This window comes from Numenius arquata, chromosome 8 (assembly GCF_964106895.1).
Source record: "Numenius arquata chromosome 8, bNumArq3.hap1.1, whole genome shotgun sequence".
NCBI lineage: Eukaryota > Metazoa > Chordata > Aves > Charadriiformes > Scolopacidae > Numenius > Numenius arquata.
The window spans coordinates 6,669,689-6,682,724 of record NC_133583.1 but is presented as its reverse complement, the minus strand read 5'-3'; the positions used below and the strand labels follow the sequence as shown (position 1 = coordinate 6,682,724).

The 13,036-nt window shown below is 40.8% G+C and overlaps 1 protein-coding gene across 1 annotated transcript in view; it reads right to left on the bottom strand.

Annotated features, from left to right (window-relative positions):
• Nucleotides 1–5,052: 5,052 nt before the first annotated feature.
• The window catches only part of SUCLG2 (succinate-CoA ligase GDP-forming subunit beta), a 131,892-nt gene continuing 123,908 nt past the window's right edge, over nucleotides 5,053–13,036 (bottom strand). Inside the window, exon 11 of the mRNA XM_074151424.1 lies at nucleotides 5,053–7,234. Within this exon, the coding sequence (XP_074007525.1) occupies nucleotides 7,119–7,234 (116 nt within the window). The 3' untranslated portion in view covers nucleotides 5,053–7,118. The remainder of the gene's footprint in view (nucleotides 7,235–13,036) is intronic.

Below are 13,036 nucleotides of genomic sequence, written 5' to 3'. Positions count from 1 at the left end.
AACAACTCCAGGAGCTCCCTGCACAGAGCTGCCAACACTGACCAGCTTCCCTGGCACCCTTTCCAGAGGTGAGTCAAACACATCCTAACAACCTGCACAGGAGCAGATGATTTTAGGTCCGATATCTTCTAATGATAAAAAAAGGATTTACACCTTCATAGTAAAGTTTGAGCTTATCTGTTGATGGCCGAGAGGTGCATAAGGGCAGGACCCACGTTGGCCTTCATTTGCTATGCAAACCCCATCTTAGCCCTTGCTTGGTGGCAGAGGGAGGATGAGCCCTCTGATGTTGGATGGCAGCGCTGCTGCTCTCCTATTGAAACACAGTGTGAATCCCTCCAAAGCTGCATGTTGTCTGTTTTCACAAACCTGGCTGCCCTACAGACCAGGATATTACAGCTATAGGAGATTAACACCACGCTGCTGCCAATATCCTTTGAATGAAGTCTCTGGTCCCACGTAGCTGGGGCAAAAGGTCAGTTTTGCTAAGCCAGCAGCCCAGGTAAGGCAGGGCAACAAATACCATTTATTTCCTGAACTATGTTGCCTTGTAGGGTGAAGTCTTTTAATGGAAGCAAAAGGGAGAGTTGTTATGGGGACTGAGCCACTGAGTATTGGCCAGTGTTTGGTCACGGAGCCAAACAGAGCAGCGCTCATGAACAAAATGGCATTTTCTAAACCCTTCTACTGACCCATCCATGAAACAAAGGAGGGATGTCTCTCCTAAGTACGTGCTGCAATGCCCTTTCTTGCCTGTTATTTTTTATTTCTGTTTTGGAGAGGCTGGAGAGCAGCAATCGGCATCTAGCTGTAAAGAGGTTGCCACATGCAATTACAGAGGGAAAGTCTTGAAGGACACAGCGCTGAAGCAGAGAGACATTTGAAATAAACTTAAAGGGAACAGCTTTGTTTAGCTGCGTGGCCTTTTGCTGCCCTGTAATTCTTTATGTCGATTATAATAGAAAGATCAAATTTCTCATTTTCCCATCTCTGTATCTAGAGAAATGCAAAAACTCTTACACTTGATCTCTCCGAGCCCTCCTTTCCCAGATTCACCTACCGATACTTTGTCACTGTCACCTCTTTGACGATGGCCTGCTTGTACGCATGCGCACATTCAGAAGAGTTGCTCTGGTAAATACAAAGGACCCAGTTTCCAAATCCCATCTTGCTGCACATCCCAACAGCACTTAGTTTGTGGAATAACCTATTTCTGTCAGCTGCTTCATTCTCTCTAGACCTGGCTGTCCCTGTTAGATTTCATTACAAATTAGCCAGGATTTAATTGGGAATTGAGGTCCTGGCTATTTCGCAATCTATGCAGACACAAGGAGGTCCAGAACGATGCATCCCCTGTGCCAAGACGATGGGAGAAGGGAATGCTGTCCTCGAGGCTTTACTCTTGCTTTTTCCTCCTTGATGATGTGGGAGTATTCCAAGGACACAAGGAGGGCAGAGGTTGGAAACCATCCCAACTCTAATGTGGAGCTTCTTCCTTGCAAGCAGTGTGACATACACAAGACATGGAGCAGAGTCTTCCCTGAGGCCCAGTGAGGATCCACCTGCGATCCCAATCCAGTTCTGTGGGCTCCTCACAGGTTTTTCCCCTCTGCCTGCCCATCAACGCCACTTTGTACCTACATAAACAGTGTGTGGAAAGGGTAGCTCATCAAAAGAAGCCTGTGTCTACCCACACACCAGAATGAAGGTGAGTCCTGTCTCCAGCCTGCCACTGTCATCCAAGATATGCAGAAAACCTTTTCCCTCTTCAATGCTCTAAGTCCTGTAGAAAAGGAATAACCCCAAGGAACTGGGAGCATCACGTGCTATGGAATGTTCTACTATTACTGTCCCTGCACCACTTAGCACCCACAAACATGGGCAGAACAGGGAAATGCAAAAGGCCAAATTCCGATGCTCACTAAAGATCCTTCTGCAATTTGCAGGTGGGGGCTGCCGGGTCTTGGATAAGTCAAATCTTCTCTCATAGCAGTTATCCCTGAGGAATAACAGGCAATAATCCATGTATACTTTTATTTTTAATCTTTAGCTGGTACTTTGTGAGGCTGAACAAAGACACAGACGTGTTCAGGATTCTAGCAAGGGTGCATCTGTCTCCAGATGAAAGTATCCTGACATCAAACTGACTGCAGCTGGGCTGGAGAAAGTTTTAAATCACTGCGATCAACACAAGTTTTGCACCAAAGTACAAATACACATACCATGATTTCCTCTGGGTGACAGGCAAATCCTGTTATTCTACTTATGAATGAGCCTCATTAAGTGAAAAAAAAAAATTGTTGGTGCAACCTGTTCCCTTTTAAATTAAACATATTTAAGTTGATAGATACCCCTAATTCGCTGCTCAGCCTTTTATGCATTGCAATAACACTGCTCCCATTGTTAGGGAAAGTCTTGAGTTTGCATAATCTGCTTTTCATTTCCCTGGCAGCTGCAGATCATTCTTGGTGACTAAACTAAAAACAGTTTCTTTCAAGAATCCACCAGATCTGTCCCCTTTTTCCTTCCTGTACCTACAAGTTAGGAAGAAAATAAGAAAACGAAACCTTACCAACAAGCATTAAATCCTATCAGATCAGGCTGGAAGGTCACCTCATCCATCCCTCTGTCCTGAGGCAAAAATCAGCTCTTCTTAAGCTTTTTGTGACAGATGCTCATCTAATTCTAAAAACCACCCATTAATGATTTCGCAGCCCGTTCCTTGGCTTACCTCATGGCTACAAGTCTGACCTAAGTGTCCCTTACCACAGTCAAAGCTCCTCACTGCTTGTCCTGTCCACACTGGACTTGAGGAAGACTATTTCTTCTTGAAGAAGAGTATTTCTTCTCTCTTTGAAGCAGCCCTTTAGAGATGCATCAAGCTTTCCCCATGTTTTTCACTCCTCTTATCTCTTACAAAAACATTTGTCTACAACTTTGCAGAAGCATGGCCCCACTTCAGAGCCCGGCGCTCCTGAACCGGCAAGTGAAACTGCTCCTCAGCCCATTCCTGCTCCTGCCTGTATTCCTGTTGCATAGAAGGGAGAGGAGAATGCATGAAGCCGAGGCCTTAGCTTCCCAGGATGGCAATGGACAGGTAGGGAAGAGGCATTGAGAGAACTCTCAGACAGCTTCTAGGCTGGTTGAGACCAGTAACACCCGGTTGCTGGTACCTGCTGGTCACACGGTGTTAGGCTGGCGCTGGCAGATGGGCTGAGCACAGCACACCCAGTCCCCAGACAGGCGGCTGGATGCTCACACAACGCACCCAGCTCCAGACCAGCTGGCCCAACCACGCAAACCTGGCAAAACCCAGAGGCATGGACTCTGCCGGTTTTGAGGATGACACCATAAGTAGTGAGGAAGCACAGGGAGTGAGCTATGTGGGTAGAAAAGGGGGGAAAACCCCAGGAAGTTCAGTAGAGGAAGGGGAAAGAATCTGAGACGATAAATGAAAATGTGCAATGACCTGCTTTCCCCCACTTGCCCCTTGCTAGAGCTGACCTTGACTTCAAAGGAAACTCCAATTTTCTGAAAGGCAGCAAAAAGAAAAACAAGGCATGAAATCTCACAATCGGTTCAGAGGCTTTACAGCTGCATCCAGTACCAGCACTTTACATGTCATGTAATAAAGCACTAAGCCTGGGAGGTTTTTGGATTTCTGTAACTAAGTTGACAGCTTTTATTATAGGTCATGGTTTTGCCAGCACCTACGCTTGTGCACAAACAATTCCCGGTCTTCCCAGCCAGACTGCTCAGACATGTGTTTTGGGCCACTCTTAGTACTCTCAGGAAGTGCTGAGCTCACCTCTCAGCCCAGGAGAACCATCCAGGCCAACCCGACACACCAAAATGAGAGGTTATTCTAGGTGCCCTGGTCTGGAAACCCCCGAAGTCACTAACAAGGCTCCCCTCGGAGGGAAGGCAAGCGGCACAGCGCTGCTCCTGACTGCTGTGAAGGGACAGCCCCGCTCGGCATCTCATCTGGTGACTGATTTGCACTGACGCTCTGTTCCAATCGCAGCAATTTTGCATGATACCAGCTGCTTTTCCGGATGCGGGGAAGAACAGGCCTGACAAATAGGGTAGTAAAAGCACATTAAGGACATTACTCCACAACTCCCAGCTGTTACACTTTCACTGTGAGAATTTAAAGGTATCTTGTTAAAGACGTAACACAGTGTCAGCACTAACAGTTTCCTCCTGTTTTGCCTTCTAAGTCCCCAGTCCTACTGAGCTTTACTAACGCAGGCTGAAATTTCAGGATTTAAAGGTTAAATAAATCCCACAAAACTTTTACGAAGGGGATTAACCGGAACTTTCCCACTGCTTACACCGCTGTTGGCTTCCTGTGGGAGGGGTGACTCTCAGGTGTGTGTCTTTGGGGTTTAAGCTGTCTTGGGCTGGTGAGAGCGGAGCTTGCACCCAGCCCCACTGTGGTGGGGACAGCAATCGGGCAGACAATGTCTGGGGACAGCAAATCCCACTCTTGCCAGGTTGGGGCTCTGCATGCTTGAGCAAAGACAAAAGCACCCCTTCCAGGCATCACGGTTACTTGCAATTTATAACAGCTAAAAATCACAGGAAATGCAACTCAAATGCCTTTCCAAGGAAGACCCAAACTAACGTTACACATTTCCACACACAGAGAAATGACCCGTGCAAATAAACCCAAACCACTTCACAAGGCCACAACCAAGCAAACCGGACACAGAAAGGACCTCTGGTTACAGGGAGCGAACAGTACCTTGGTGCAAGTGAAACACCAAACGTTTAAAAAACACAAACCCAGAGCTTATGAAATTTTCCATATGACATCTGAAAATTTAAAATTACACTGCTCTGTTCTGTATGTGGCTTAATAGGAATAAAACTTGTGTGTACTGCCATTAGCCTACATATATATACAATATAAAAGATATATCTTTTATATGTATCTTTTCTATATACATATAAATACCTATATGTATAGATACATATGATATCTTTTATATGTAACTTTTCTATATCTATATATATCTATACAGCTAATATATGACATAAAAGATATATAGAGGGAGATAAAAAGCTTTACTTTTTAAGCTAAAAAGCACATATATAAAAGCATACCAATATTACACAATTGAAATTAAATTCGTATGCATTTGATTTCACCTACTTGTAACAAAATGCTGAATGAAAGAACACAGGACACAACAGGAAATTAAACAATTTTCGATTTTGTAGAAAGGACAAAGTCATTAAATGGGTTCATTTTCACATTTATTTGACAAAACGGTGTACATAGTGTTAATCTTTGCAGAATACTAATCATGTACACGCACAATGAATGGCTTTGAGACCAGCAGTTAGATACACAGTGTGTGACAATTTTGCATAAACAAAAGTTCTTCCACAGAATGCTTCTATTTCCAGTATTAAAATATATAAAATAGAGTGTGACTTTTTCATTTCTTGTGGTGAGGTAAACATTTCTTCCTTCAAAAGCAGTGTGCTTTTATGCACCTTCCCAAGAACTGCTAACGCTACCCTTCTCCTTCATTCAGTCAATACGAACACACCTAGTGGCATATTTATTGCGATTCTAATGGTCATACATTTTTTCCTTGAGCAATACGTAGAGAAAGGAATGGAGAAGAAAAAAAACCTACAGTAATTGATGATAGCAACCTATCTATACTGTGTGTGTCAAGAGCCAGAGATTAGTGCAGATAAATTATTTTGAATGTTAACGGTTTTAATGGAAATGTCAAGAAAAAATTATTTACATTTTTCTAAGGAGAACACGGTATTGATTAGAACTGCTCAAAAAATCACAATTAAGAATTTATTACACAAATTTTTACCTCTCTGCCCATTTAACAAGACCAGATCATAATATTCACTCATTTGTTCACTTTTCAAATTTATTGATGATTTTTAGCATGTAATTCCTGGGCTGAGTGAGATTTGTACCGAGTTCTTTAGTTACACAAGCCATTTGGTATTGTCTTCCATTCCCTGAATGGATGATTTGTGTAACTAATGGCTTGAATTTTGACTGTTACAAAGAATATATAATCAAAATAAATCTCGGCCAATATCTGAGTACTGAAAGTTTGGGGTTTTTTCTTCTTCGACATATTTTTACTGATGCCTGAGAAATCAAATACTTTAAAAACAGAAGAGTTCATTTGTGTTTTATTCCCAATAAATCAGAAATGGGTTTTAGTAGTTAAATCAATTGAAGAATACTCCATGCTCCTGACAGAAAACTGCTTCAGGTTCTCATCTTATTTTAAAACCTCACAGCAGTAACATACTTATGAAAGAGGTTATTTTAAAAAGTTAGCAGCCATTTTCTTCCCAGTGGATACATCCTCCTAGAGCTCTCTGTATGGCACTGTCACACCCAGAAATACTGCACCTCAGCTCCAAAAACTATAGAGAAAATAAAATGAATCCCATTTCACTGGCTGATAGGCACAGTATAACAACGGAAGGTCCTTTTGCTACCAACTATTCCATCCCTTTTCCTATTGTGAGGTATACTTTGGCATCTACAAAAGGAAATCATCTTAAGGCAAAATGTGTGGTTTCTAAAAAAGAAAATAAACATTATTCATTTGAATAAAAATAGATATTGTAAGCACAATTTTTTACATTATTGTAAAAGTCCGTAAAAAATATAAACCTATTATTAGTTTGCTGCCTCTTTACAATATAAAAACATGAATGAAAATATTGTGAAATCGGTGAACTATGTGTGTTTGATTACAGAACAATCCTGTTGACAGAAGTCAATTGCTCATTATTGTATCTCATCATGAGTTTATCAGTGACAATTTTGGAAGGAAAGCAGAAAAAGAGCTTTATGAAGTGAAGTATTACTTATCACAATTCTGAATAACAAAATTACCAAAATTAGATGAAGACACACAAACTTTTCAAGAGTGCAGCTGCAAAATTTCAGAAGCCTGACTTGCAAGCCTATGGCCTGAGTTTGCCACGTATCATAAATTTTAAGTCCACCAACACTCATGACTGATGAAGAAAACTCCGTTAATCCTCTCTGAAATAACAACAGGAATGACATCTTGTGAAACACACACACTTTCCTCCAGAACATCTTAAAGCTGTTATTTTTTGGCCACACTTGCCACTGCCTTCTTTGCTGCATCCTCAAGGTCATTTGCAGATGTGATGGGGAGTCCACTTTCATTCAGAATACGCTGGGCTTCGTGAACATTTGTTCCTAAAAAAGAACATTGACTATAATTAGTAATTAATATTAATGAATAAATGAGCACCTTCTATTAAATCTCTGTAAAAGTAGTTAACGCTTCAAACGACACGTCATTTCAGTTTAACAACATTCAATGAGGGGTTTAGACTGAGCTGGGAAGAAGGAACGCTTAATTTCTGTGACAATTTTGACAGACAATGCCATCTGACAATGGCACTTGCATCCACAAGAGGGACTTTGTGAAGCTCAGAGGGTCCATCCAACACCCAGAGTCAGCCGGGACATCCAGCAAGAGCAGTGGAAATGGATCACGCATCAGCCCTTCAAGACACTCAGAAGATTTAATGCATTTATTAGCAACAATCAGCTACAGCTGATCAGCAGTCAGTGAATCAACAATAACTAAAATTCACCCATATAAACTGAAAGCTGGAAAAAGTGCTATTGAAAGACAAATATTTGGGTAATCCTGAAAATCTAGCTGGTTTTGGGCCATTCTTGAATAAGCTTTTTTTGCATTTCAGCTGAAAAGGGGGAACACAGAGATCTCTGAAGCATTCAGCCATGACACCGGTCCCTGCTCTGCTGCTGAAAGTGCTCCATTTTGTACATAAAGAATTCAAATTTAGTCAACAGAGTACATGCACATGAAAGGAAAAAACCCATAAATTTAAATAGATATTTCAGAAAAGCATGTTTTTTCACATGTATAAAAGACAAGCGCCTCGCCTTCCTGTTCACTCTAACTTATTCTTGATGGAAACCAAATGACAAACAGAAAATAGGAATTCTCCAGAGTTTTCTCCAGCGAAGCCAAGTGACATTTTTGATCACCAATATTGCTCTGCACCACAGAAGAACCTGGAGTAGGGTCCCCAGCTGAGGAAGGGGAATCCATACTGCGGGGTCACACACTACTCACAAGCACCAGACCCAGAGCTGATCCTCTTTAGAATCATTTCTAGCCTCTGCCTCCACATCAAGCTCCTTGTTCATTTGCCACGTCAAAATGCTTAATTACTTTGTAATTCCTAGACCTAGCAAAATGAATTTTAATTATATTTGGAGCTATACACTAATTATAGCCTTAATTATTAACCAAGCAAGAAGCATACTTTTTACTATGCGACTTCCAGAATGCTCATTTTGAAGGGTGATTTGGGGTTTTTGGCAGCCTTCATAAAATGTCTGAAACTGTAGAGCAGAAGTAGAGAAATTCTGAAGTCTGTTTCATCAGCGTGCTTGAGTCGGGATTCCCACTCCCGGCACCCAGAGAGACCAAAGACATCCCTGTGGTAGCAGGTCCCAGCCCTTTGTAGGAGGAGAGGAAGAGGAAGGTGGGACCCCATCTGCCAGCTGTTTGAAAGCCCTGGCAGAAGAGGTCACGCTTCCCATTGATACGCAGAGGACACACTGTGGGACTGGGATAGGAAGGTCAAAGACATCTGAAATCCCTGACAGAAGAGGGATTTGGTTGCGTAGTAACATTCAGAACCATATGGGACTTTTCCTACAGAAAAAAAGAATATTATGGGCAAAAAAGAGCATACTCTGATTTTTTTTTCAACCACCCTACATAACGTCATGTGGAAGCTTCTAATTGCCGGTACAGAACTGCACAGGGAAATTAGAAGCCATCACAAAGGTTCTCATCTCCGTTAAGTTCCTCATATTTGTATAGCAATTCCCATCAAGTCTTGAAGGTTTTATCTATGATGTAGATACAAGTGTGATAAACATTTAAACCAGCCAAGATTGTAACGATCTCACAAATAGGATTCTACAAGACAAAGTGTTGTAGGGAAAAAAAAAAATGGAAAGAGGGGAAAAAAGGGTCCTGGAAATTTCTCACAGAGAAAAGTATTATGTTGTTTGTGAAAGACACATAGTGTTTAAAACTTGTTTAAAACTAACTTTTGCTCTTCACTAAGTGGCCAATATTAATTTACTAAGAGGACAGAGTGGGAACACTACATTGGATCTATTCTGCTCTGCATTGATTGCTCCACACACCACTTGTCGAACACACATTACAAAATCAATACAAAACACAGTCCACCGAGAAGGGAAGGGGCAGTTTATGCAGACAAATGAAAATATGAAAGCTAAAAAAAAATCTCACTGCAATCAAAAGAGTAAGGGTACACTTTGTATTTATTATATAAAATACTGTTTCATAGACAAGCCATACAACTAAATGTATTTTTCAGCAAGCATTTCCTTTGCTGTAATTTTCTTTTTTTAAATGATAGCTTTTTATCCCATTGTGATAAGTATTTTAGATATATGTAGAATACAGAAATTATAATGAGATCCTGCTGAAGGCAGAGGTAAGAGTTTTAAATTTAAATGCTCAGAAAACACTGGAAATATTTAAGAATCTGCAAAGGGTATCATCTTATTGCAGTAGATGTTAAAATAAACAAATAAATAATCCCATAGCTCTAACATTAACCTCCTGCCACTGGATGGTGTCAGAGAACTGTAAACAGAATCCCATACACAGAGCATCAAAATAACCTGCCCTTCACCTTCACTGCAGCCAACCCAGAAACGGTGGAAATTCACAGGACCAAAGGCTGTAGGTCTGTTGTTGTTGTTGTTGCTGGGTGTTTTGTTTGAGTGGTTATTTTTTGTTTGGGTGGGGTTTTTTTAAAACTTGACTCCTATTAAGGGAATGGCTTTCTGATGAGAAAAAGGTTTTTCCTTCTGACACATTACTGTCAGCGACAGTCCTTGGAAAAACAGGAAAGATAATTTTATCAGCAGATGCTTTCAGGCTTTTTAAGCTAAATATCCTTCTTCTGAAACTTGGGTTCTGAAACAACCTCTCTGTCTGTGTATGTGCAATCGCTCACATTTACGCTTCTATTGCCTTGAAATCTCTGCTTCCACTAGCAAAGGAAATCTACTCAACTCATTACCTAAAAATCCTAGTAATAAATATCCCGCCCAGCAGGGGTGCAGGTGATATCATTCCTGGTAGCCCACAAGCTGGAAACTCCCAGCCTCTCAGGTCTCAAGGACAGCAGTACTGGGGAATAGGGGACAAGGTTTAAAGGTCATCACTAGCCAACCTTCAGCCAACAATTGGTTTGAGGTTTGGCCAGAGAGAAGCTTTAATAATGATCTTTTGGTAGGGAACCTACGAAGTTTTGGTGTCTCACGCACCTTGCTGGCTCTACAGGCAAAAATAAATAAACTTTCACTGCCTACTTATAAGAGACAATTAAATCCTTTCCATTCCGTTCACACCATTTGCTCTTTTCTATCTTAAACTCTCCCCAAAGAATATTTTACTGTTTTCCTTTGCCCCATGTTTACACCCAAACTGGGAAAGATTCAAGCACATTTAAATTTGTGCTGAATGTTTAAACCCAAGATGTCTGAAGTGATACAAATAAAGTTCTAAATATGACACCTCATTCTTCTCTCTTGATGGGCAATTTGGGATACTGAAAATCTCAGGCGTACATGCTGAACCATACTTGTGAGCAAGATACACAAACTGGAGAAAAACTGGACTTGTGAGTAAAAGATTTCTGAATATATATATAAAAAATCATTAGATTCTGAAGCACACAGCTGGTCAGGAATCACATGGCTGAAAATATAATAGGAAATTTTGCATTCAGACATTTGAATAAAAGCGAACTTGCTTCTAGCTGTATTTCAACATATTAAGTAGTTCTAATTCCTCCCAATTCTTCTTGTCCTATGACCAGAGAAGCAGAGAATTCATTTGTTGAAAGAGAGAGAATGGAAAATTTCTAGCATAGGAGGAGGACATCTAATCCACAATCCTTTTTTTTTATTCTTTCTCCTTTTCATCTAACTCTGAGCTACAGAAATGAGAAACAAGGTTTGGCTTTCATTCAGTGCTCTGACTTAGTTCTCACAAAACTTAATTGAAGTACATTACACTTTAAAGGGGAAAAACACTGCATAAAACCAGCAGAAGTTAGTTTTCTACATCTGTAAAAGATAAAATTTGGAATATGTGGTTTCTCCATTTGTCCGTGAGCTTTTTAAACAACAATAATCCCGCATCTCAGCTGGTGAGTTCTTTACTGATAAGGCAAGTAAATACACGTAATTATAAAGTTACCATTTTCAAACAGAAGAGTAATCCTTTCTTTATCCACTGGTAAAACAGCTTGTAATTATTATACAACTGAGAACAAAGATTTGTCCACAGAATCCTGCTAAATCAAGACAGATTTGACTGATTAAAACTCTAGTCATCAAGACATTTGTAATACAGTGCATGCAGGCAAAGTGTCTTTAAAGTGCAGGTCACAAATCTGTTAGATTCACGGGAATAAATCATGAACCTTCTGTTGGAAAAATGTTCTAAATGGAAATTCAAAAAAACGCTTGTCCCTTTTTCCCCTTTTGAAATGTAAAATGTTACTGGTGATGTTTTAAAAAGTCTGGGGTAGGTTTATTGCTTCCACAGCACTCAGTATTAATTCAAAATCCTTATATGTTTGGATAACCTGGTGTGAGTTCAAAGAACGACGACGAAGATGCTTAAGGATCCAGAGGGATTGATTTCTGAGGAAAGATTAAAGAACTAAATATATTTATGTATATTGCTTGATTGGGTGATTAAGGAGGTAGAGAAAGCAGGAGTTACAAACTAACAGTTTCTCAGTACAACATCTGAAGGCTGTAAACAACATAGCTCTTCGTTTAGTACGAATTGATGGGTAACACTAGGAATAAGAGAAGGAATTTAAAAACTTTTGAGATAAATATTATGTGACGGGGAGAATTTGCTGTATTATACTGGGACAGAGTTCCCTAAAGAAAAAGTGGTATTGCCACCTCTGGAGCCAACAACTAGTCCAGGAGAACCTTGTAAAGAATAAGCAATCATGGGAAGATGACCAGGAAAAGATGTTTGCATTAAAATCTCTGTTAGACATTCTGAAGATTCAGCTGCGGCCTCTGAGGATGAAGCAGCTCACAGCTCTCACAAAGGTCGCAGGCACTGGAGGAAGCAGGCACCACGCAGTCACCTCTGCAGGGCTCTGTGCAGCCCCCAGGCAGAAGCTCTCCCACTCCACACCTTCTCTTCCAGACAAACTCCACAGTGCAGGAGCACCGGGACTCTCCTCATTCAGCTCGGGGACCGCTCTGCCTCTTGCAATCTTCCCAGAAGTCACGTTAAAAAAACCACATTGTGTGCAATCATGGAAGTATCAAAAGTACTGGAGAAAGGTCAAGAAAACTCAGTGGCAGCCTGAGCAGAGTGCAGTGTGAAGTGAGCAAGTTGATTTTCTTGTTTCTCTTACACTGGTCTCAGAAACTGCGTAAGAAACAACAGGCAACTCTCTTCTTTATAAGGAAAACTAAAAGCTTTTCCAGTGTCTTTGCTTGAAAAGTAACAGCTACAACAGACGAGAAAGTCTTTCAGTTCTGATAAACTTTTTGCCAGCTATGACAAACAGGAGAAGCTTTTTGCTGTGACAGAAAACTAGAACAACACTGCCTAGAGCTGATAAACAATGAGATTTTATATTATGAAACCTTCCTGCTTCTAACCAACATCCATCAGATATATCCTTCATCCACATTAAACTGCCTAGTCTCCTAAGGTGTTTAGTGGTGCTGCATCACCCAAAGAAAATTTTCACAATTTGTTTCTAAAATCCACTGCATTTAAAATTTCCTGCCCTTACTACAGCAAAAGGCTACCCGTGATAAACCAAGAACGCACTCTGGAAAGCACTGGAACATGGCAGGGAAATGCACAGCAGAGCTGTTACAGGACAAAATCGCATGTCACAGGCCGTGGTCTCCCCT